General features: G+C 38.5%; 1 protein-coding gene across 3 annotated transcripts in view; it reads right to left on the minus strand.

The window, feature by feature from the left end:
• The window catches only part of EPC2 (enhancer of polycomb homolog 2), a 134,054-nt gene that overhangs the window by 9,947 nt on the left and 97,033 nt on the right, over positions 1-27,074 (minus strand). For 2 of the 3 annotated variants that reach the window (XM_080670742.1, XM_080670741.1), the window contains exons 4-10: positions 22,635-22,841; positions 15,794-15,942; positions 14,854-14,986; positions 12,505-12,696; positions 8,816-8,905; positions 7,334-7,479; positions 6,885-7,228 (exon numbers count right to left, since the gene is read on the minus strand). In XM_080670742.1, coding sequence (XP_080526868.1) covers positions 6,885-7,228; positions 7,334-7,479; positions 8,816-8,905; positions 12,505-12,696; positions 14,854-14,986; positions 15,794-15,942; positions 22,635-22,841 — 1,261 coding nt within the window. The remainder of the gene's footprint in view (positions 1-6,884; positions 7,229-7,333; positions 7,480-8,815; positions 8,906-12,504; positions 12,697-14,853; positions 14,987-15,793; positions 15,943-22,634; positions 22,842-27,074) is intronic. The other variant, XM_080670743.1, reaches the window with a different exon arrangement.

The raw sequence follows: 27,074 nt of genomic DNA on the forward strand, positions 1-27,074 counted from the left end.
TTTTAATGGCATAGACACAGTACTGAATTATCATTCTCAGGGTTGACTTACTGGTTGGTGGAGGATGGTAATTTGATTGAAAGTACCTTCTCTACTCTACTAATTATCTTTCCTTTAAAAAATTACTGAAATACTTCCACAAGAGATTTATTTCTTACAATGACTTTGAGTTACCAAGAGGTAAGCATTAATATAATAAGGACAAGGTCATAATTATAGCATGAAGAAATCTGTTTAGGAATGAGATACAGGACAGGGGCCCATAGCTTTGGGTCGGTGGTAGTGTCACAAAGGGAAAGAGGAATGTCCGAAAGAGAAACCTTGTCTGCTTCTGTTGCTTAGGACCAACCCAAGTTCTTTCCTCTGGTTGCTCTGAAGTTGCTAGTTTAGAAGTGAAATTCATGCTGGTCATAAATCTGCCCTACCCAACCCCTCCAAGTCCTACTGGTTTAAAAGTAACCACAAAGCTGAATGTTTTGTGAAGATGGCAGTATTTCACTATTCCAAGTCTCACCTTGGGAAGTGTTCCTTTCCCTAAGTAAAAAGTTATGCAAATCTCCCTGGGTAAACACATTCTAATAGGTAGATATCCATATTACAGAATCTTCCCTTTTATGTAAATACTAGAGGCCTGGTGCATGAAATTTGTGCACTTGGGGGGGGGGTGTCCCTCAGCCCAGCCTGTGCCCTCTCAGTCCAGGAGCCAGGGGCCCTCAGGGGGATGTCCAACTGATGGCTTAGGCCTGCTCCTCAGCAGTCGGACATCCTTAGTGCTGCCGCAGAGGTGGGAGAGGCTCCCACCACTGTCGCTACGCTCACAGCCATGAGCCTGGCTTCTGGCTGAGCAGCACTCCCCCTGTGGGAGCGCAATGACCACCAGGGGGCAGCTCCTGGATTGAGTGTCTGCCCCTGGTGGTCAATGTGCATCATAGCGACGGGTTGTTCCACTGCTCGGTTGATTTGCATATTATCCTTTTATTAGATAGGATATTTTTATTGATTTCAGAGAGGAAGGGAGAGGGAGGGAAAGATAGAAACATCAGTAATGGGAGAAAATCATTGATTGGCTGTCTCCTGCACGCGCCATACTGAGGATTGAGCCCGCAACCTGGGCATGTGCCCTGACTGGGAATCGAACTGTGAGCTCCTGGTCCATAGGACAATGATCAACCACTGAGCTACACTGGCTGGGCTATCCTAAAACTTTTATGCTTGGCAACATTTAATAGCAATTTAAGAAAGGAAGAGAAACTGAAAAATAAAAATCAAGAATTTCTCGTAAAACTATCCAAAATGTTAATGATTTTACAAATTGGTAATATTAAGATATTTGAAGATGGTCAAAAGGCTGCTGGTATCTACTACTCAGTATACTAAGACAAATAAGGAAAGTTAATTTGCAACCATGCATTAGTCAAAACCAAGATTAAATGTAAATTAATTCAGCCTGTATTTTCTTGAGGTTTGGATTTAAGAACAGCATACCAAAAGAATAGTTTAATAATGCTACACTTTCAAATGACTAGAAACTTTATGATCTTTTTATATAAAAAATGCAATATTTGCCTGTAAACTTCTTGAAGGTAAGGATTATTGTTTTGTAAAACTTTGCAACTTTTAAACACTTAATATAGTGCTTTGCAAATATCCTAAATAATTATGTATTAAATGAATAATCCTTGGTTGTTCACGTGCCATGTTCAACACAATCTACTTTTCCTTTCTCTGTCCTGATTCTATTCTTTGAGAATAATTTTTCAACTAAGAAAACATATCCTTATTTTACTTAATAGTTACAAGAAATGTCTCTGCTTTAAAATGAAGTATTTAGTTTTAGTTCTTCTAATAATTAGGTCACACATTTCAATATTTATTCCTTTAAGTCCTTTATGTATGATACAAAAATAAGAATTAGAATATATTTAGGACACAGGGATTATGACTTGAAAAACATCAACTGGGTTATAAACAACATAAAAAAAAGAAAATTCTTTGCCACTAGACCTCAAGTTCAAGTTGTTTTTTAAGAACTAAGGAACCTGTGATACAAATAAATATTACTTCCAAGTGTATCATATTCCTTTTTCTGATTAAATCTTTTATTTGCTGGATTTGCCTGCTGTGAAACAGAAGATTCAATACTTATAATCTGTCTAGCTCAGTGATACCCTGCCAGGTACAAAAATGGTCCTGTGTCAGTCTTGGTACTCTTAAACACACATGCTCTCAAGACCAAGACAACTAAGAATAAGCAGAAAGCAAAAGTGTTAAAGGCACATAGACTAAAAGAAACCATACATATGTGGATTCAATCCTTTTGTGCATATCCATCAAATATCAAAATACAACTTTCTAAAAACACCTACATCCTTTGCTTTAGGCAGATGAAGGAATTTCTATCAATACTTATTGAATTGAAGTGAAATCGCATAAAATTATCTAACCGGAACTGAGAAACTAGAAGCCCAGGGCACGAATTCATGCACAGGTGGGGTCTGGCCAGCCCAGCACCAATCGGGGCGGACTGGGGTTGGGCCTGTCGGGAGGAGGAGAGGGCAGGAGGTTGGCCAGCTGGCCCATCCCCATCAGGGCCCGATTAGGGCTGGGATGGCTGGGGGAAGGGGCTGTGGGCGATTGGACAATGGGCCCCACCCCTGAATGGGGTGGGGGGGGTGCTGATCAGGGGCCAGCGGCCTGGGGGAGGGGCCATGTGTGGTTGGCCAGTTGGCCCTGCCCCTGATAGGGATGGGGGGCCGATCTGGGGTTGGGCCAGGTGGGGGGAGAGATTGGCCAGCTGGCCCTGCCCCCTAGTGGGGGGGGGCAATCAGTGGCAGGGCCAGCTGGGGGCCGATCAGGGTGGTGGGGGCCCATAAGGGACAAGGCCAGCCAGGGGGAGGGGCTTCGGGAAGTTGGCCACCTGGCTCCGTCCCCTATTGAGGTGGGGTGACAATAAAGGACGGGGCTGGCCAGGGGGAGGGCCTGCGGGCTGATCAGGGTGGTGGGGGCCCATTGGGGGTGTGGCCGGCTGGGGGGAGGGGCAGCAGGAGGTTGGCTGGCCAGCCCCGTCCCCTATTGGGGTGGGGTGGGGGTGTGATCAGGGGCGGGCCGGCTAGGGGGAGGGGCTGAGGGCCTATCGTGGTGGGGCTGGCTGGCTGGGGGTGGGGCTGGCGGGGGTGTTGGGGGAAGAGAGGGGGCGTTTGGCCAGCTGCCCTGCTCTTGATCGGGGTGGGAGAGTACGATCAGGGACAGGCCGGCAGGGGGGAGGGGCTGTGAGGTTGGCTGGCCTGCCCCACCCCGATTGGCCGGTTCATTTGGCCACAGTGGGCGTCATAGCAACCAGTTGTTATGGTTGCTGGCTTTATATATATATATATATATATATATATATATATATATATATATATATACACACACACACACACACACACACACACACACACACACACACACACAATGCATATATATATATATATATATGTACATATGTGTGTATATATATATGTATATATATATAACTGGTACAAATGGATACTTAAAATTGCCATAACTCTGTGGTTATTTATAAAAATGCTGTTTAAACACCTGCTTCATTATGCATTTATATATCTATGCCTACTACTTTGAAATGAAAGAAATTTGTTAAAAACAAACAAAAAACCTTGTCACTTTTATGATTAGAGGATCACACTTAGCAGAGAAGAAAACTTCAAACAAAATCCTTTAGTAACAAATAATTATATATTTTAAGAGTTCAATTAAAAAATATTGATTCTACTGTAGCTTAAATGGTACTATGTAGAGAGTACTAAAAAAAACGTAAGACAGGAAAAATTACACAGATCATTTTTTTCCAATGATAGGAGAAAGGCAAAAATAAAAATCTTATTATCTATGATGTTATAACTTTTTAACACTTGTGATTTAACACTGTACGCCATAAGTGTCTGTAGACACAAGTGGTAGACCTTCCCCAAACATCACGCTCGTCTATTAAAAAAACAACAACACACTTTTCCCTAAGTGGCAGCCCTGACCAACTTTAAAATCATTTTTCATGAGAATTTTCAGTTGAAAATATTCAAGAACACCGAATTGTAATATATTTATTTTTATAATATTCATTGCAAATTGGTTTTTTAAATTAAATTCAAAATGTCATGGAGCATGGGAATTGTTTCCGTTTTGGATGCGTGGCAGTTAACTTAAAGTTCCCTAAGAAGTGTGTATTTTATTATCCTGTATAATAAGAGGTAATATGCAAATTAACCATCACTCCAACACACAAGATGGCCGCCCCCATGTGGTGAAAGATGGCCACCACAAGATGGCCGGCAGGGGAGGACAGTTGTGGGCGGTGAGGCCAGCGGGGGAGGGCAGTTGAGAGGGACCAGGCCTGCAAGGGAGGGCAGTTGGGGGCAATTAGGCCTGCAGGGGAGGGCAGTTGGGGGCGATCAGGCCTGCAGGGGAGGGCAGTTGGGCGGGACTGGGCCAGCAGGAGAGAGCAGTTAGGGGTGACCAGGCCTGCAGGGGAGGACATTTAGGGGTGACCAGGCCTGCAGGGGAGGGCAGTTGGGGGTGACCAGGCCAGCAGGGGAAGGCAGTTGGGGGCAACGAGGCCTGTAGGGGAGGACAGTTAGGGGTGACCAGGCTGGCAGGGGAGGGCAGTTAGGGGTAACAAGGCTGGCAGGGGAGGGCAGTTAAGGGCAATTGGGCCAGCTGGGAGCAGTTAGGCATCGATCAGGCTGGCAGGAGAGTGGTTAGGGGGTGATCAGGCAGAAGCAGTTAGGGGCAATTAGGCAGGCAGGCAAGCATTTGGGATCCAGCAGTCCTGGATTGTGAGAGGGATGTCCGACTGCCCGTTTAGGCCCCACACCTCCCCGTGCATGAATTTCGTGCACCAGGCCTCTAGTTATTACTAGAAGCCCGATGCACGAAGATTCGTGCAAGAATGGGCCTTCCTTTCCCTGGCTACCGGCACTGCCTCCTTCCGCTTCGGCCCCAGAGCCACCTTTCCGCCTTCCCATGCTGCCCAGAGGCCCGGAGCGGCTAGGGTGGTGCAGAATGCCTGAGTCGTCGCCATGGCGACAACGCAAGCGTCCTGCCCCGCCCCCAGCTGCTTGATGCTTGTGTATGCAAATTAACCCGCCAACTTTGTTGGGTTAATTTTCATACTCACTCGTGATTGCCTGGTGGGTGTCGCAAAGGTACAGTCAATTAATTAGCATGTTACTCTTTTATTAGGTAGATAACACTTACATGCCTTTTTTATGCTAATATATGGTAGTGTCATAAAATTCCAGAGCTGATTATGAAATTATTTAAGTTACATTAAGTTTTTTTCTGGATCAATGCATTTAGAGTATTGATGATACATTAATATGCAACAAATATATATTTTCTGGAAAAGAGTTAAGTCAGATAGATCTAAAGTGGATTGGACTGTATAGAAGAAAAGCTGCAAGTATGTTCAAACTGCGAAGGAATAAATTAAAATCATTTTTTTGATTTGGTATATACATTGGTAAAGTTGAAACTCATTCTATGGTCAAATCTAATTATAAATGCCTATATTGACAGGCTTTTTAAACTCCCTTTTTGACAAAAATTATTTTGAGCAATTTTGGGGATAGGAATTCCTGTTCAGTTCAATAATTTGAACAATGTCTTGGAGTTGGCTGAAAAAATATCTGACCTATATTCATTAACTTCCTACTATCTTTAGATTTCTGACAATCTTGCCACCTCAAAATCACATTAGGTATTTATCCATTTCAGCTTCAAAAGCTCATTAAACTTCACAGACTTATGAACTTTATATAACAGGATGCCATTTTCCTTACCTAAATTCATTTAGGAGAATATTAACCAATTAATTTGGAGAATGATATCCCAACTTCTAATCATTCAAACAAATTCAATTTCCCATTACAACTTTAAACACATAAATATGTCTAGGTCAGTTTGAAAATAAGCAGTTTAGTAACTAAAAGATTGAACATTACTGAGACCAAATTTCAAGCTAAAATGATTTAAAATCACTTTAAATAAGTTTAACATAATTTTGCATACTAAAATACACCCTCCAGGAAATAATTTAGAAATCTATACCTATAAGAGAAAGAAAGGATATCACCAGTATAAGTCCAGTCACATCTATGTTGTTTCTGGATACCATGAATCTTTTGCAATGCATTTGTTATAAGGATGTTTATAAATTATACATACTTGCATAAAGAGAAGCTATCCACAGAGGGAAACAAATCAAAATTACACTTTTGATTCTCTAGATATTATACATTATTTACAATGTACATGTCATAAAAATATTAAATTATTCTGAGCACAATATCTCTTAAAATAAAAAAACTTTCAAATCTCAATTACAAAGGTAAGTTACCAGATAAAAATAATAACTCTTCATAGAAAGCCTCTTAAAATATCATTTTACACAAAAAAAGTTTTCAATGGTACTCTTGAGGAGCAATGCCTATTTTTAAGGACAATTAATACTTAAAAATAAACATTTTCTTTAACCAAAGCAGACAGCATTGTGCAATGATGATATGGTTGCAGCTTATAATCACTTTTCCCATAGGGATCCCTAAGCATTCTGCTTCCATAGTCACCACAGCAGGCCCACACACTCAGAATATACCTCAACAGTTTTATAGGTATTAGGACATTTTGGTTAAAATGTCAACCACAATAATTAGGTTTAATTTCTTAGGCTGGAAGGAAATGTGGTAGATTACGATAAAATCGCAGTTCTCAGTGGGATTATGAAAATAAACCTTCAAAATTTACCATGTAAGTTTACTGAGTATATAATAAAATTTAAGGAGAAAAAACCAGCAGGATATACCTCCAATAAAGTGACAGCTTACCTGATATGCCATTCTTGCTGGTGTTCAATAAAGCTACAGATGCTGCAGAAACTCTTTTACTGTTCACAGTCTGCCCTGGTTTTCTTGAGGTACATTCTTCACTATCACTGTCCTGTACATTTAGTAGCCTTGGCTGGAAACACTGTAGTCGACATGATCTGATATTGCTTAATATTTCAGAAAGGGACAGTCTATTTTCACAATGTTTACTGGAAGCATTGGTCCGAGAGAAATTAGAAGAAAAGTCTATAGTTTGGGAAGAGCTTGAAAAACCATTCAGCATTTCAGGATCTATCTGTTTCAGGACTGGGTCATACTCTGTGGATATTCGGTCCATTATGACCCTGAAAAACAATATAAAACCAAATATTATCTGGAAGAACTTAACTTTTTCCTATAGGTTTTCTTCTATCTTGTAAACAAAATCCATGTCAAAACAAATAGTTTACCTTCCACCTCTGCCAATTCGCCTCCTTGCAAATCCTATACATCTTCTTGGGACTGTGAGTGTTGTAAGGCAATGCCTATATCTCAACTTATCCAGATCTGCCAATTCTGAATTTTCAAATGAATGGTTAACTTGGTCCAAACGAGGCTGCAAAGAAAGGAAAAATAAATTAAAACTCATGCAGTAAATCTGAAATGAAAAAAAGCTAAATCATGATAAAAATAAATTACAGCATTAGGAAAACAATTAAATTTAGATATTCAGAAATTTAAAAATTCAAAATGAATTTAGTTTACAAATATAAACACATTTAAGGTATATTTTAAAAAGAAATATATCTTTAAAGAATAACATGGCTTTTAACATTTATGTGAAAAAGTAAAGATAGTGAAGTTAGTAATAAGCTTTCTATTGAGATAAACCAGAAGAAATTTTTTTGGACACCAAATTACACTTTTTAAGCATGCATGGGTCAAGATGACACTTCCTCTTTACTTTTAAGAACATACAGTCCATTTCTTTACCTTCTCCCCTTTATTATTCTATTTTTCTGTGTCTTAGCAATTCTGCCCCTTTAATATTTTCCTTCTCTCATTAGCATAATTTGTAAACAACTCCCTACCTCTTCTACATTAAACACACATACCCTGCCCAGACAGGTGTGGCTCAGCAGTTGAGTGTTGACCCAGGAACCACGAGGTCACCAGTTCAATGCCCAGCCAGGGCATATGCCCAGTGTGGGGAGTGCAGGAGGCAGCCAATCAATGATTCTCTCTCATCATTGATGTTTCTATCTCTCTCTCCCTATCCCTTTCTTTCTGAAATCAATAAAAATATATTCAAAAAACAACAACACACACACACCCTGAAAAGGCTATATGACAAACGGTGTCCACAAGACATATATGAAAGGCATCCTTATAACTATATAGTTTATACCTTATCTGAAAACCCAAACATTTGGGAGTGAGGGCTGTTCTCTGATATAATGCTATACCAAAACTTGACTTAATAGCACAAAATAATTTCTAAGTGTGTAAAAAAGTTATGAATATAATGATTAAAGTTTAAAAATGGTCCTTTATGTTTGATACTTACTGGATATGTATGCACAAGATGGCTTGTCTAACAATAAATTCTAATAAATACTTGGCAGTCATCAGGTTCAATTAGATATTCTGGGCTTACCTAACTATAGCAATGACACTGAGTAATTTTCGTTAACTGCTGAGCTATAGCTACACTGAAAGCCCAAAGTGAGAGTAGATTTCTAAAATATGAGTCATCAATTTCCAAGTGAAGAATTCTGTTATCTTTTGAAAGAACTCAGTACCTTTGAGCATCTTTTACTGGTATCTGCACAGGGGGTATTAAATAAAAATGCTGAAGGATTTCCAATTTCTAGATCAAGACTAAGTCACCTTGACAAAAGTTACCTGTTAATTCCAGTTCACAAAAACATCACAAAAAATAAAGTTCTTACAGCATAATACTGGCATCCTGCTCGCCTCCTGAAAGCACAGGGACCATCAGGATCATTTTCTTCTTCAGGTTCTGATACTGGGGACAGTACCTGAAAAATGAGGAATGAGGCATTCTACTTAGGAGTTATCAAAAGTCAATAGATAAACCTTTGTAATGTTCTAAAATTAGAATCTGATCATAAATAGTAAATCACTCCTATGTTAACTTGCAAATTTTTGAACCTCACAAATCCTTCTCTTCCTATTTTGAGAGGAAAAATGTTTTCTCCACATTTATTTCCAAACTGTGGTAATTACCACTAAGCAGGGTCATCCAGGGGAGAAAGGCATTTGTTTGAGGTTACAATATACCTCCACCAGCCCTGTGGAGGATACAGAAATAGAAAGCTAGGGCAGATTCGTCTTTCTGCAGAACCAAGCCCCAAACCTGAAACTTGAAAGGAAATCCCAAATGTGAATTTTATACTTTGTTTCCTTTGCCAATCATCTACCTCTTCTAAAATGCACACAGAAAGTATCACAGTCTTAGAAATTCTTTGCATAAAGCATACCACCCCTTCCTCCCAACCATCATTCCCCAGGAGTGGACTTTAGGATTTAGTCTGAGCTATAAGAAGAAAGAGGCACTTTAGGAGAACCGGAAGCATGATCAAGAAGAGACAGGAGTTTTAGTTCTGCTCTCCTGCGAACCAGTGGATAAGTCTGGTTAAAATGTTTGTTCTCTTCTTTTTTTCCTTGTTTATTGGACAAAGAAAAAGCATATGATTATTGTATTGATTTTTTTACCAATAAAATCCTGATTTGTCAGAGCAACATTCTAAATAGTTTAATCATGTCCAACTGTAGGTAAATACTTACTTTAGCAATATGGGGATACCATTATAAAAATGACAGGGTTGTCAAAAGACCTTGTACAAGGACACAGAGGAACCTAAAAGTTTCAAAATACAATTTTCATGTCGTTATGGGAGCTGCGGACTATGTGAATAAACATGAGAATTTGAACAGAAATGAAGATACCTTAACGTTTGAGGAATGTATGACTAGTATGTTGAGTGTGCCCTATTATCAGGATGGACAGACTGATGCTAGCAATAAGGGAAAAGTTTCTATAGGTCATAGTATCCCATGGTATCATTCTTAAAGGGACTGTATAGCAAAACATTATAGGTTCTCTTAAGTACCATCAGTATAAGGCCAATATATATCTATATCTGTCATATTCTGACTTAAAATTCTTCAATTATTTCCCAATAGTCTAAGATAGAGGCCATTTGCTATCTGGATAGTACTCCAGGCACCATTCTGTTCACTCTTTCTTCTCTTCTGTGTTTTATGCTCCAGCAATGCCAAATTACAAACAATGCTCTCTAATATGCTGTTTTCTCTACCTAAAGCCCTTCCCTACACTTTCTATCTGGAAACCTACTATTTGTTAGGACATTATTTCCCTTATTCTTTCACAAGGTCATTTAATTAATGTTTCATGGCTACTCAAAGCCCTGCATAAGTCTAACTGGATGATCCTCTGACGAAAGTAATAAATTATTTCACTAAGTGCTTTTCAAGAGTATACTAAATTAAACACATCTTTGTGCATTGGTTACAATACTTATAATGCTAATTTATCATCTAGGATAAAAAACTAAATCAGTGACAAAAGAGTAAAAAATATAATCTAGCCAAAGTAAATATCCTATATAATAAAAGACTAATATGCAAATTGACCGAACAGTGGAATGACCGGTCACTATGATGCGCACTGACCACCAGGGGGCAGACACTCAATGCAGGAGCTGCGCCCAGCCCGCAGGCCCCAGGCCAGCCAAGGCGGGTGCCCCCTGAATGCCCCACCAGTCGCCCTGCAGAGGGAGGCAACTGGCAGAGGTGGCAGGGGGCGGGGCCACCGAGTGGTTGGTGCCAGGCTGGCCAAGGCGGGTGCCAGTGGAGGCCCCCTGATCGCCCCGCAGAGGGAGGCGACCAGCTGTGGCAGCAGGGGGCGGGGCCAGCAGGCTCTCCCCCTACCCCATCGTCCTGCCAGATGCCCCAAAGATGGGCCCTGATCACCAGCCAGGCCTAGAGACCCTACCTGTGCACGAATTTCGTGCACTGGGCCTCTAGTTTTATATAAACTCTAGATCAGGGGTCCTCAAACTTTTTAAACAGGGGGCCAGTTCACTGTCCCTCAGACTGTTGGAGGGCCGGACTATAGTTTAAAAAAAAAAACTATGAACAAATTCCTATGCGCACTGCGGGCCTGGGACAAGTCAGCTGCTAAGCAGGACAGGCAGCGGCACCCGGCGGGCCGGATAAATGTCCTCGGCGGGCTGCATGTGGCCCGCTGGCCGTAGTTTGAGGACCCCTGCTCTAGATTCTTAAATAATTACAATAAAGGGTTTTATAAACAGTCGTGCTTCCAAATATATCTGTGATGGTGGTTTTTTTAAAATTTGTTTTGTTTTTAAATTTCTTTTAAAGCAAGTAAGTCACAATGTTAAAATATGAGAAAGCTTGTTTGTTACTATATTCTCTTTAGGTTGCCCATACCATATAGAAAAGAAAAAAAAAAAAAAAGAGGATACTGCTAGACCAGGTGCTAAACAATTTTAAAAAAATTGAACCTTTACTAAATAAAATAAAGGTATTTTTAAAAATCCTCACCTGAGAATATTTTTTTCCTTTGAAAAAAATAGAAAAAAAAGAGAGTGGAAGGGGCCCTGGCTAGTTTTCCTCAGTGATAGAGTCTCAGCCTAACTGAAGGGTCCTGGGTTCAATTCCCATTAAGGGCACATGCCTGGGTTGCAGGCTCGGAGGCAGCCGATCAATGACTCTCATCACTGATGTTTCAATCTTTCTCTCCCTCTTCTATGAAATCAATAAAACAATATTAAAATGCTTTAGAGAGTGGAAGGGAGAGAAGAGAAATATGAAAGGGAGGGAAGTGGGGGAGAGAGGGAGAGCGAGAAACATCGATTGGTTGCTACCCGGGCTGGGGAACCTGCAACCAAGGTATGCGCTCTTGACTGGAAATAGAACCTGCAACCCTTTGGTCTGAGGGTCAATGCTCTAACCACTGATCAAAACCGGCAAGAGCAAAGTCTTGTTTTAAAAATAGCACTTATGAAAATAAAATTGAGATTTTAATTGCAAACATTTTTTTCTATAAAACTGTTGCAGTATAAACAAGAGAATTATCTTTACAAGTTTAAAATTTGAGTCAGTTCTTCTAAATCATCTTTATAATCAAATCATTACTGCCAAACAAATTAGCAAAATTAACATTAAAAGCTGTAAACTATAATGCTGGTAAAAAGGGAATTACTGTTGGTGAATATTTATAATTATGTATTAAATGTCTTAAAATGTTAATAATCTTTGGTTCAGTAATTTCATTTCTAATAATCTATTTTAAATAGAGAGAAAAGATAGAGATGCTCATTTCTTTTAAAAGGGAAAACGGAAAACCACCCAAGTTCTCCATAATAGAATAAATTCTATCCTACTGATGGAAAATAACAAAAAATAAAAACCATTTCAATGGCTATAAAAATAATGTGGAAAATATTTATGCTATACCATTAGGTGAAGAGAGCAAGAATCAAAACTCTAAGATGTCAATTATGTTTTAAAATATAGCAATATAAAAGACTAGAAGGAAATGTTTTTAAAATAGTTTTAAAACAAGCACCTGTGGAAATTCATCTTCATCTGAGCTGTGAAAGTCATATTGCTTAATGTCACTCTTATTGATCACAGGCAATGTCTCAGGAGTGGGTTGCTGAGATGTTATCAAAGCCTCTGCTTTAGGCTTCTTTGGGTACTTCTTCTTTTGACGAACCACATCAGAAGCCTCTTCTTTCAAAGACAAATGATGAGGGTGCTGTTAACATGACGATTTTCCCCCCAAAGGAAGAAATGAAAATCATTTTAGAAATCATGAAAAACTATACTGCTCTTTGAAAAACATACATTTTTTTACCCCAGAGGTGATTTTATTTACTTTTATTATGCAAAAATTATGTAATCATAAATTTAAAAATTATAAGTTAAGATAAAAAATAATTATGTTACTTAAATTTGCTTTATTTATTGTTATTAATAAACTAAGATGTTAGTGGTTTTTAAAAATTGCTCTATTGCAATCCAGCATTTAAAAAGTATTTACATTTAATTTTAGTTTCATCACTGTCCTGATGAAAATTAATTATTTTTATTTTAAAAACTTGAATTAGATTATGAATTCATTAACTAATTTCTACTTATTTCCAACTTTAAAAAAAACTCATTTTTTTTTTAGGGGAAATAGCTTATTACCTAGAAAAAAAGTCACTTTTTAGAATGTATAATTACTGCCTCAACTGAAGAATAATCAAACTGTTCTCAAGTTCCACAGAGTTCTGTTGGTACTTCAGAGGTCATATGGGAAACAGGCAGGCCGCTAGGGTGGGTTTCCAGCCCCCACCTCTCAACAGAGCAGCTGTTTCTGTTTTAACACACTGGCACTCTTTTTAAAAAAGGGACCTATCACTTAAAAAAGTTTGAAAACGACTGTTCTGAGCACCAAAGTACAAGCAATATGGAAAGTGTAAAAATATTTAGGAAGTTATACATTTCCCCATGTAGCTCAGATTTTTGTTAAAACTACTTTAGGGTCAAAATGGTACACACAATGAAAATGTTGCTTAAACGCCAAATTATTTAGTGAGATATAAATTGTTTCATACAATGGGTACAGTTACACCAACTAAAAGAAAATCCAACTTCTTAGAAAGTGCCTACATTTTAAGGTGGGGTATGTGACAAAGTAAATACAGTTAACTTTGTTATAGTGTAGAACAACTATGGATGCAACCATATATCTAAAAGTAGAATTTAAATAGGCTGAGTGTTTATTCTTAGAGATGATCTACAGTAAGAATCAATATATAATAAAGACTAATTCTGTCAGTTATTTGGGACTGAGATTTTCAGATTTTATGCCTGCCAATCACATACCTAGGAAAAGCATTGATCTATATACTAGTAAAATGGATTTAAAAAATAACTTAGAAAATGTCATTTTTTGCATTGATAACATTTTGGCTGGTTATAGAGGCGAATGTGATTTAAGGGGTATCAGGTAAGTGGGCTAGATGCCTGTGATTAATAAGAAAGAACTTTGGTGTTTGAACCAACATGAGTTGAGTAAAGGAGTTTTCCTGCTCCACATTCTTCCTTGACCTTTAAGAATGAACCCATGAAAAATGAGGATTGTGTACATTTTTTAAAAGATGAATTTTCCACAAACACCCTAAGTCACTTTTAAATCTTGCTACACAGCAAAGCTCTATTGTCTAATGCTTCAGTTAATACCTGTTCCTTATTTAAATCTATGCTCCTAAAATTAAAGGTCTTACTAATTTTTTATTATCTATTGAATACTTAATCAATGTACCAAGTGAATACTGAATAAATATAATTGAATACTTTAATCAATGTGCCAAGAGAATAATGAATAAATATAATTCTTTAGTCTAAGAAAAAATTGTAGTCTAGAAGTCAGAGGACATTTTCAAATCATGAAGTGTAGATAGCAAATGATAACTGCTGGTTCTGGCAATGATGATAACAAGAATAACTTTCAATAGTCTCAATAAAGAATGCTTTAGTTTTAGATTTTGACACCTGCCGGTAAGTACGATGCAGGATTTGCTAAGGCTAAAGGTAATAACTAAACTTTAACCTTATTCTCTACAGAAGCAGCTTGCACAGTAGAAAGCATATCGTCCTTGGTATAAGATCTAGATTCAAATCTTGAATCTGCCACTCATTAGCTATTTGATCTGGAAGTCACACAGAAGTAAAATCTATCTCAAAAGCTTGTTATAAGAATTAATAAGCCACATGTATGTAAAATTCCCAGCAAAGTGTTGGCAAATAGTAAGAACTAAATACATGTTAATTACTCTCTTTAACCAAGCTATACTAAGATAACTGCAGAAACCAATAACTGTGAAATCAATATTATCATACATGCTTCTCCCCAGAGGATATTCACCTTAGTTTTACATTCTTGGACTTTGTGATGATTTCCATTATGAAGAGTTGCTGGAGTGGCATATAACTCTTTTTCTGATCTATTGATTTTCACTTCATTAAGGATTTCACCACCATAGTCTCCCAAATGATATCTTGAAAAGGTAACAAAACATAAAAAAAAGTTGCACATTTTAAAAATGAAGAAAAACCAATGATAACTCAATTAATTGGAACACAGCTAATCCAACAGAGCAAACAATCAAGATTCTTAAAACAAAATTTGCATGAATAAAAAAGCTCATAATTGGGATTTAGTAACTAAAACAAACAAACAAACAAACAAACAAACAAAACAACAACCCCAAAACAAAAAATCTCTTAGGTATACAGAAGACAAATTTCTTGTATATTTTATATTTTGAAGCACAGGGAAAGGATAACTTCAGGAAATACATTAAATTCTGTTAGGTTTAGGGACAGTATAATTAAGCAGGAAAATGACTAATAAATTAGAGAATACATTTTCAAAATGCATTGAAACAAAAAAATATTTCTATTTAATCAGAAAATACAATAAATAAAACATTCATTTCCCTAAAATTTTCTTTAATAGAAAATTTAATACAGAGAATTAGACAAAATGATCTCTAGGTTCTTTTCTAAATACAACTCAATGATTCTGCAATAACAAGAACAAAAAATCAGGTGTACTTAGAGGATCTATACTATACCCCAAAATATCCCCAAATTTGTACTCCAAATTATAACAATCTGCTTAAAAACAAACAAGTAGCAACCACAATTCTTAAAAAAAAGTAGATTTTGTTAGAGTATCAATTTCAATTGTTTTAAATTTAACAACAACAAAATCTCTCTTTCTTGCTCTCTCTCTCATCTGGTTATATATTGCCCATAATTTGGCTAAAGCTGCCACTAGTATATAATTGTAGCAATGTTACCTTTTTTCCACAACTTCTAAGGTTAAGTGCAATAATTCTCTTTTTGTTTTCTCTCTTCTTTTAATCATTTCCAAAATTGTTATGGCTCTACTAAACTCTCGTCTCAGTTTCAACATCTTTTCATAAGAGGCTTCATCATTCTTACGATTCTATTGAAAATAAAGACAATTAAAAAAGAATAAACAATCCAGTTATCCACATTTCTAGTTTCATCCAACAAATCCATTCTATAAAATAAAAATGTTAAATGTAAAAGTTAAAAAGTCATCTAAACAACAACCACATAAAAAAGTTATCTAACTCTGAAAATATAAGTATAAGCAAATATCTCAATTAATATTCATAAAAAAGTGTTACCAGCTGTTGAAAAGATGGAATGACATAGAAGGGATAATTCCAGTGTAACCAAATTTTTAAAATCTGCCTGAAACAAAACCTAGTGTATTAGAAAATGCTGTCCATTTAAATTGTAGCAAGGTGTTTTCCAATGACAGAGAGAACAGTTCTGTCAAATCAAGGTTACCTAAAAATAGCCAAAATAGGTCTCTCTCCATCCATCCAGCTCTGTAATTGGGGGCTGGAAAGTTCAATATACTACAATGTAAACATGCACAATGACAAGCAAAGCGTCACTTCAGGAACTCAGATATAAAACTAAAAGTGGGATATAATGTTTCTCAAGGAATGAGATTATCATGATTCATTGTAATAGCACCTCACTGCAGAGTAGAAGAGATTTAGTAATAACTATGAGTTTCAGAGTATTAAGTTCTTACTATGAAGTGTAGAAACAATTTGAACAAACTTAGATGACAGTTGTGTTTAATAACCAGAGAATGCTCAGCTATAATTAGCAGCATCTACTTGTATACAAAAGTTACTGTTTCCATCCTTGACTTAATAATGCAATATGATTATTAAAAAGAACCTGAAGAAAGCCAAATTTCATGCTGGAGGATTATAGAAGAGAAAATAAAACTTGAGAAAGATTCAAAGTTTTATTCTTTTTTTTATATATATATATATATATTTTATTGATATTTTTACAGAGAGGAAGAGAGAGGGATAGAGAGCTAGAAACATCGATGAGAGAGAAACATCGATCAGCTGCCTCCTGCACACCTCCCACTGGGGATGTGCCCGCAGCCAAGGTACATGCCCTTGACCGGAATCGAACCCAGGACCCTTCAGTCCGCAGGCCGATGCTCTATCCACTGAGCAAACCGGTTTCGGCTTTTTTTTTTCTTTTAAGCATCGTTTCTTGTATCTTAAAATTGATCAGCACATACAAAACATAATCTAAACTAAGTCCCATTAAGGTACTGCATATCAAACATTAAGAAATACTATGTTAATAAGTCATCCCTTTATCTCATCAAGAGGAAAATCTTTTTTCCCTTTAATACTATGTGTATGACAAAAGGCAAAATCTAATGCATGATTTTAAGCAATTTTTTGGAGGGAAGGGGGGTTAGGCAGCAATAATACCCTCTAATTGAAAAATAATTAACATTATCAACAGCAAATATTAAAGTGTCCACTCTGTGCAGGATACTGCACATGTCCCCTATCCGCAGGAAGCTTTAAGTCTTATAAGAAAGACAAATAGATTACAATCCTATATAATAAAAGCCTAATATGCAAATTGTCCCCTTGACCGGGAGTTCGACAGCTCGCTATGATGTGCGCTGACCACCAGTGGAAGCACTGCTGGCCCCTATGGGCCCAGATAAGAGCGGGACCGCGGTGGGATGGTGGAGCAGGTGAGCGGGCAGCGCCAAGCCAAGGTAGGTGCAAGCAGGGCCCAATTGCCCTGATCGCTCCACAGATGGCAACCAGCGGAGGCAGCGGGGGGGCAGGGCTGCTGCCCGGCTCCCAGGTGCTGGGGGTCCGGGGGCCCAGGTGCTGCCCAGGGCCCAGAGGTCAGCTGGGACCTGCCCTTCCTCGCCAGATGCTCACGCTTCGATTACCAGCCAGGCCTAGGGACTGCACCCATGCACGAATTTCATGCACCAGGCCTCCAGTGATAAATAATAATACAAGGCTACAAGTCAGCTGAACAATATCCAAAAGAGCACGAGAACCTTTTAAGATTGCTCCCTCTTCACCAAGGGTTCCTCTTAAACTATGTGCTTCTGCCCTGTCTTACTCATTTACTTCCAGCTCTCTGTAGGCCCAAATAACTACCCTTCCTAATTTTTCCTTTCCCCAGATTTACAAAAAAACATTACATAGCATAAAGAATTCTCATATATCTTCAACCAGATTCCCCAAATGTTAATATTTCATATTTGCTTTATCTTTTTCTCTATGTATGTAGGGTGAGGCAAAACTAGGCTTACAGCTGTTTGTGTGGATATAATGCAATAATTAGTAAACAAGAAAAAATGTTTCATGTGCTCACAACTAGTTTTGCCTCACCCTGTATATATACACATACATGCACATATGTTATATGTTTATATATGTGCATATTGTTATGGACTGAATGTTTGTGTCCCCTGAAAATTCCTATGTTGAAATTCTAGTCTCCTAATGTGATGGTATTTGGAGGTGGCAGTGATTAGGTTATCAGTGTGGTCCTTAGGAATGGCTTAATGATCTTATAAAGAAAACCCAAGAGAGCTCTCTGGACATAGCAAGATGACCGTCCATGAACCAGGAAACAGGCCTTCACCAGACACCGAATCTATTGGTACCTAGACCTTGGACTTCCGAGCCTCCAGAACTGTGGGAAATATATGTTTGTGTTTAAGCCACACAGCCAGTCTTTGGTATTTTTATTACAGCAGCCCAAATGAACTAAGAAACATATACACATATGTTTATTAACAGTAGTATTTTAAAGATTTTTTGAAAAAAATGTATGATAAAATACCCCTTTATTCCTAAACACATTTAAAGTGTATTTTCTAAAAATAATATTCTCTTATATAATCACAGTAATTATAAAAATCAGGAAATTAACATAATGTATTCCTATTATCTAATTTATAGATTTCATTCATATTTACCTAATTGTCCTACTAATGGTCTTTACAGCAACATAATAGTTATATTTTTATATATTTATATAACTTGTTAAAAAGGGCATTAAGTGGGATAACAGTAATTTTTATTATTAAAATTCACTAAAATGTAATAATTTTTTTTCTGTCTAGGATCTAATTCAGGATAAAACTGCATTTAGTTGACATGTTTCTCTAATCTGATTTTCTACAGTGATCATGACCTTTTTATAGATACATGTATTTAAATATGTTTTTATTGATTTCAGGGAGAGGGAGAGAAATATCAATGATAAGAGAATCATTGATCGGCTGCCTCCTGCACATCCTCTACTGGGGATCGAGCCCACAACCCGGGCATGTGCCCTGACCAGGAATCAAACCGTGATTTCCTGGTTCATGGGTTGATGCTCAACCTCAGAGCCACACAGGTCAGGTGTGACCTTGATATTTTTGAAGAGTAGAAGCCATTTATTTTTACAGAATGTTCCTCAAGTTGGGTTTCTTTGATGTTTTTCCACAATTAAATTCAGTTTATATATTTTTAGTGGGACTACCACAGTAGTATTATATCCTTCTCTCATCATATTACAAGTTAAATTATATCTATTTGTCCTATAAGTGCTGATGTTAGCTTTGATCACTTGATTACGATGACACCTGCCAGGTTTCTCTAGTAAAATTACTATTTTTCCTTTTTAAATCAAAAAGTATGCTGTAGAACTCTGTATCTTGTTTTTCATCAAATCTCCCCCCACTAGTTTTGCATCCACTGATTCTAACTTTTGCTTGAAACATTTTTACTACGGTAGTTGCCAAACGGTGATTTTCAAATTCAATGATTCCGTTGACATTTTTAAGTTGCAATTCTCTTATAAGGAAAAGAGTACCTTTCTCTTATCTATAGGTCTGTATAATAATCATCCATTCATTCATCCATCCATTTATATCAGTATGGACTCATGGGTTAGTTATATACTGTCGTTTATCCATTATTCTTATTTATTCTGACACTCAAACTTTCTTAGTTCTGCTCAGTGGAGTCCTCCTTCTGACATGGCTCCAACATATTTTAATCACATTCTTATTTTTTGGCATAGCAGAATGTTCCAAGCTTATCTTTATGCTTTCTCAGCCCCAGACCCGGAATCAATCGTTTTTCTAAGGAGCCCTGGTTCCTTTTTATGAAAAACAGTATTTAAAGTCACAATCTACATGCTAAGCATGCCCACTGCTACTGAGTCATTGCTTCTAGACCCTCTCAGAGAACAGAGTTAGAAAATATGTATGTAATATATATATGCACATACATGTGCACAGAGCTATATCTATTTCTAACTGTACCAATATATTAAAATCCATGAGTTCATATTGACACCTTTTCTATATGCTTTTAAGATGGCCCCTAACCCCTACATTCAAACCCACTCATTCCCTTTACTCTTCCTCACAAGTGTCTCTGCTCAAGCCCAATTCCTTTCTTCCTATTCCAGTAACATATAGTTCTGACCTACTGCCAAATCCCTGGGGAAATGGTTCTCAAACTGCTTCACTTTAGAATTACCTGTAGATCTTTTTATAACCAAGGATAATTCACAGGTGACTGTTATGTGCTGTCAGACTGACAACCACTACCATGAGACTTCCCTCTCCTGTTTGTCTTGCTTCTTCTGGTCCACAGAGAGGGAGGAGAGAAGTCACAGATGCTAACAATTGTTTCTCTGGGGTTAAACATACTAAATGTATATTGGGATTCAAGACTTCCCAATCAGTACATTTAGACTTGCTGGTGCCTTAAAACTATCTCATTTAAGAACGGCCTAAAGTACTTAAATATTCCCAAATTAAATATTAGTTTGGTGAATTAAAATTAAATTCTAGACTACCAAGCAAGTATTTCAGAAGTCCCTTACTTTTAGTCTTTGCATTTTGTGGCAATAGAGAAGGAAACAGAGAATCTTTGCTAGCTGTATTCATTTTTGCATATCCCAATGCTTGCCCACCTCTTAAACACCTGGGGCGGGGGTAGGGAGTACTCATTGTTAACTGCTTTCCCAACTTTCTCATTTTGAAACATAAACATTTCTACCAGCAATAGCATGCATGAAGGGGAATAGTCTTTTGTCCCACAACTGAAAACAGAGAGAAATACAAAGACTACTGGAAAAGAAACCACACCACAGGTAAGAGTAGGGGTAGGAATTAAGATTCAGGAAAAAGCTTGACTAGTTATTACACAATGGAGAAGCACATAAACACAAGAAACCATTACAAGCAATTCTCAATACTGATTAGAAAATAGTAACTTAACCTATTTAAGAATAAAACACATTTAAACATTTAGAATATTGTTTAAAATGCAATAAATACTTCTTATACTTTTCCTTCAAGACATTGCTAAAAGTTTATGCTTTGCAATATATCTTAATTAATTACATTTCTTTTAAAAAGCCACTGGCAGTTCAAATGATTCAGATAAACCTTTCCTTCCTCATGCCCTATAATCTATATTTGTAAGTTTTATTATATTTACAAATTTATCTCACTCTAATCTTTTCTAAGGCACTAAATCTTCATAACATATCTTAGATTTCCTTAGTTAAGAACTAAAACACCAAACTGAAAACTCAGCTCAGGTTAGGGAATGCCATCTACACTTGGGAAATCCAAGAAAGTTATATAACTGCTTGTTAACCAGTTGCGAGTTTCACCAAAACCAGTGGTCGGCAAACCGCGGCTTGCGAGCCACATGCGGCTCTTTGGCCCCTTGAGTGTTCTAACACCACTTCTTCAAAATAGACTTGCCCAGGCCGAAAACCGACTTCTGCACATGGGCCACGAAGTTTCAATCGCACTGTACGTGCGCGCCCGCACGTGGTATTTTGTGGAAGAGCCACACTCAAGGGGCCAAAGAGCCGCATGTGGCTCGCGAGCCGCGGTTTGCCGACCACTGTCCTAAACTATACTATCCCTGGCAGCTGTTAAGCTTCCCAGCTGTTACACTAACAGCTGAGGAGGACAAGCTTTCAATGTTAGGAGAAACAGAAATCCACAGAAAATGTTTTGCCTACAATTATAATTCCTTATGGTTTTTACATTTATATGTTCTTAATATTTTACAATGTTAGAGAATGTGTTACCATGTGTGGTTCTTACTGTTAATTACTAGAAAAGGAAGGCAGTGAATACTCATCTGAAATAATGCTTTCCTCTATACCATGTCATTCCACAGCATGAGACCTCTTACTTAAAAATCTGGCTCATACTGCTTATGAACTTGCCAGATGGGGACACGTTTATCAATCTGAAATCCGACACACCTGACAACTCAGAAAAGGAGAAAAAGATTCCACTGTATTACCTCTGACTGTTGGCATAATAGGCTTGAAAATGAACCTTTCCCAACTTCCCACGATCTTATCGTAGCTAGAGGCAGTAAAGCCCATATTTACTTGCAAGGATTAGAATATGGTTTCAAAGGAACTGTGAGTTCTTGGGCTTCCCAAATAAAGAATATGTACAGATTGTCATAGTTTACTGAAGAGATCAAAATGTCCAAGGTACATAAAGACATATAATTCCTCATATCACTTCAACTGCAAGTCTAAACTGGTATGATCAATAGATTTATAAGGGGCATGGGATTAGATAAAAACTGTACACAATTGATCAATAAAATCTACTGAAGAGCAGGATTTCTAACATAAAGTTCAACAATATCATATTGTCTCTTTATTTTCAAAGTATTGAAAATTATTCAAATTGTTAGCAGAAAAAATACTTGTCTCAAATACTATTAAGGTACATTCAATTAATTCAAATTTACACATTACCTTTCGAGTTTGCATTTTCTCTGTTCTCCTCCGAAAGGCAACGTAAGGGTCATTGTTAGTAGAGCCATCTCTTTTCTCTTGTTTTATCTGGGGGATGAGGGATGGCCCCCTGCAGTTTTTACGTTTTCTCACCCAGTAGTCATATACCGCTTTAATAAGGTAATCATCTTCGTTTAGCAGCAGTTTTGCTTCTTGAAGTGTTACAAGCTAAATTTAAAAAATTACATATTATCAACTACAATGCTTAAAAAGAGAAATCAAAGAAAGTTAAAATCATACATTTGAAAAAAATGTGATAAGTCAAATAAAACAATTATGATCAGATATCATGATGTCAGAAAATACAATTCAATTCAATCAAACAAATGATTTATTAATAGTAGATTTACCTGAAAATTTATATTTCGCCCTGATAGGTAGGAAGTACCACCACTTATAATATTTAAGAAGCTTGGATGAATGATAGTTGGGAAGACCACAATAGATTTATGCCTCAGGTAAGTCTTGAACTAGAAGACAACTTTGGTCCTTCAAAATTCTAATATTCTATGATTATAAATCTACACACTTGAGGATCCACTAATTTTCAATAGTCTAACTTTTTTTCTGTGTATTTATCAACAGAAACTACAAGATAGAGATTTCTTTTTCTCCCTCTCCAAAGTAAAAGATAAATACAGGGTGTGGCAAAAGTAGGCTTACAATTGTTTGTATGGAAAATAATGCAATAAATAATAATACAAGAAGTAAACTCTTTCATGTATTCACAACTGAAAACCTACTTTTGCCCAACCATGTCCTAATATATTGCAACTAAATATATAATGCCTGTTTCAAAATTGTAAAAGGAAAATTTTTAGCACATTTCCATAAGTTTCAATACCATGTAATTTTTAATTTCTTGTACCAATTACAGATAAAAGCAATTCCTCTAACCAAGCTGGTTATATACTAGAGGCCCAGTGCACGAAATTCATGCACGGGGGGGGGGGGGGAGGGGCAGGGGGAGTGTCCCTCAGCCCAGCCCTCACCCTCTCCAATCTGGGACCCCTCAAGGGATGTCCGACTGCCCGTTTAGGCCCGATCCAAGTAGGATCGGGCCTAAACGGGCAGTCGGACATCCTCACAATCCAGGATTGCTGGCTCCCAACTGCTCGCCTACCTGCCTTCCTGATTGCCCCTAACCGCTTCTGCCTGCCAGCCTGATCACCCCCTAACCACTCCCCTGCCAGCCTGATTGATGCCTAACTGCTCCCCTGCCAGCCTCTTTGCCCCTAACTGACCTCCCCTGCAGGCCTGGTCACTCCTAACTGCCCTCCCCTGCAGGCCTGGTCCCCTCCAACTGCTCTCCCCTGCAAGCCTGTTCCCCCCCAACTGCCCTTCCCTGCAGGCCTGGTCGCCCCCAACTTCCCTCCTCTGCCAGCCTGGTCACCCCTAACTGCCCTCCCCTGCTGTCTTGATTGCCCCCAACTGCCCTCCCTTGCAGGCCTGGTCCCTCCCAACTGCCCTCCCCTGCTGGCCTGATCACCCACAACTGCCCTCCCTTGCAGGCCTGGTCCCTCCCAACTGCCCTCCCCTGCTGGCCATCTTGTGGTGGCCATCTTGTGTCCACATGGGGGCAGGATCTTTGACCACATGGGGGCAGCCATCTTGTGTGTTGTAGTGATGGTCAATTTGCATATTACTCTTTTATTAGATAGGGTAATTTTTGTTCTCAACACTCCTTCTGTTATGTGACAGTGTCCTATGATGGTTTCTCTAGTAACTCTGACATTGGTATCTCAGGGATCTACTCCTTTATCAATGCAGCCAGTATAATGCAAACAAATCTCAAACTAATGTTTGTAAAAATTTGCTTGGTCACATCTGATTCCTTGCTCCTTATGAAATGAAGGGCAAAATTTTCTCATTCAAATTGTAAGATCCACATATGAATTGATGTGTTGCTTTTATGAAGTCATCTGAAGAAAGCATGACCCATCAAATAAATTTCTAATATGATCTGACTTATCTATACTAATAAAGGGTAATATGCTAATTAGACCGGGTGACCAGGTATCTTCCAGACGTCCGACTTCCTTCTGGACAGTTAGGGGACGACCAGACTGGCAGGGGGGCAGTTGGGGGGCAACCAGGCCAGCGGGGGGGCAGTTAGTGGGCGATCAGGCAGGCAGGCAGGTGAGCAGTTAGGAGCCAGTGGTACCGGACATCACTCGAGGGGTCCCTGATTGGAGAAGGGTGCAGGCCAGGCTGAGGGATGCCCCCCCGCCCCCGGTGCACAAATTTCGTGCACTGGGCCTCTAGTATGGATATAACTTTATGGAATAATGTAATGACCACTTGGACTTCTAGTCCTATGACAGTGATTACTAGGGCTCATTAGTTGGTTTCTTATATAATTTGGCTGCCAAGATAGTTTGACCACAGAAAGAAAATACACTGACAATGTAACCTCAAGTATTCTAGTCCATGTAACAATTGCATTAAAATTTTAAGTGTCCATTCTTTGGTTTATTCAAGGTCTCAGTGGAGTTAGCTTAAATGCATCTGAGAAGCTGAGCAATTTGGTCTTTCAAGTGAAGGGCCAGAGGCTGGAACATGAGACCAAATGAAAAGAATCAATATTTCCAAACATCAACTTTAAATGGACACTTTTTTTTTTTTTTTTTTACTATGGGTGAAGTTCTCTGCAATGGTGATATGTGCCCCCAAAGTCTACAAGGACAGTGGCAGAATAAGAATCAAGCATTATGGATGTAATGAAATTCCCCCTCATGCTGACAGCATCACAGCATCATTAGCAGCTCTCATGTGCTCTGGAGACCAAGGGAAACAATGCTGTGATTATGCTACACAGCTTGAGCTGTTTGGTCATTCTGCTTCTGATAAAATTTTACAACATTCACTCAGTAAATAAAAAATTTAATCTAATCTTAGACTGGGGAGAAGATCGAATTCTTTCCGTCAACCAGCAGAGCAGTAGTGAGTGTCTTATATAATAATACTATCAAAATAACACTATCCTGTTGCAGGAGGCATTAGGGGATTAAAACACTGCCACGGATTTCCTTCTCTGATGCTTTCTGTTCCTGCTAGAAATTTTCTTCTGCCTGGTTAAGTACCCTCTTTGTATCTGAGGTCATAAGAATTCAATACACAATTTACAGTTGAACATCCTGACAATTTTTTCTAGTGTTAACTGTATTTTTTTAGTCAATTGCTGTTTTTATATTATACTAGAGGCCCTGTGCATGAAATTCGTGCATGGGGGCAAGGTGTCCCCTCAGCCTAGCCTGCACCCTCTCCAATCTGGGACCCCTTGGGGGATGTCCAACTGTCGGTTCATGAAACCGGCAGTTGGACATCCCTCTCACAATCCGGGACTGCTGGCTCCTAACTGTTCACCTGCCCGCCTGCCTGATCGCCCCTAACTGCACCCCCCACCCCCGCCAGCTTGCTCATCCCTAACTGCCTCTGCCTGCCGGCCTGGTCACCCCCAAATGCCCCCCACCCGCCATCCTGGTTGCCCCTTACTGGCCCCCCCCTACCCCCCACCAGCCTGGTTGCCCCACGCATCCTACTGTTCAGTCGTTTGGTCGTCCCTCACTAACCTCCCTGCCAGACTGGTCGCCCCACGCAGCCTGCTGTTCAGTTGTTTGGTCGTCCCTCACTAACCCCCATGCTGGCCTGGTCGCCCCACGCAGCCTGTCGTTCAGTCATTTGGTCGTCCCTCACTAACTCCCCTGCTGGCCTGGTCACCCCAAGCAGCCTGCTGGTCATTACTGTTACTGTGACAGCATCCCAGAAAATTTGCATATCCCTCTATTATTAGTATAGATAGCAAATTTTTATTTTATTAAATAATCTTCATTTTAATCATTCCATTAAATTATATGTAGCAATTCTAAGGCAATTAATATCACTATCACCATTATCATTGGTGACAGCATCAATCTGAATGGGCAAGAATTATTTTCAGATAAAGTACTCCCAAATTATGTCACATGATTAAAACCCCACAAAATCAGAATTCTACTACCTTTGAACCTTAGCAAAAAGTCCTGCCACTTAGCACTTTGTCTACTAGAAAGTAGAAAACAGTATTTAACTGGCAAAGCATCGGGGGTAAATTTACTATTCCCAAGACAGGTCTGAGTTGTTTGATTTACTTACTTTGGGGGTTTGAGAATGGGGAGATTAAAAATTATTCTACTGTATGGCCTTTTCTTCTAGACTGCTACTAGCTCCATGAGGATAAGGATCATTCAGTTTGTTTACATACAAAACTGATGATCAAGCAATTTAAATAAACACATTTTAAATACACAAATGAATAAATTACATGTAAACGTTAATGTTTTATATATATAATATTCAATTAAACAATAAGTAGCCAATAATTAATTACTCATTGTGTTATAGTTTGTGAGGAAGATAAAC

The sequence above is a fragment of the Plecotus auritus genome (genome assembly GCF_963455305.1).
Source record: "Plecotus auritus genome assembly, chromosome: 5".
Lineage (NCBI taxonomy): Eukaryota > Metazoa > Chordata > Mammalia > Chiroptera > Vespertilionidae > Plecotus > Plecotus auritus.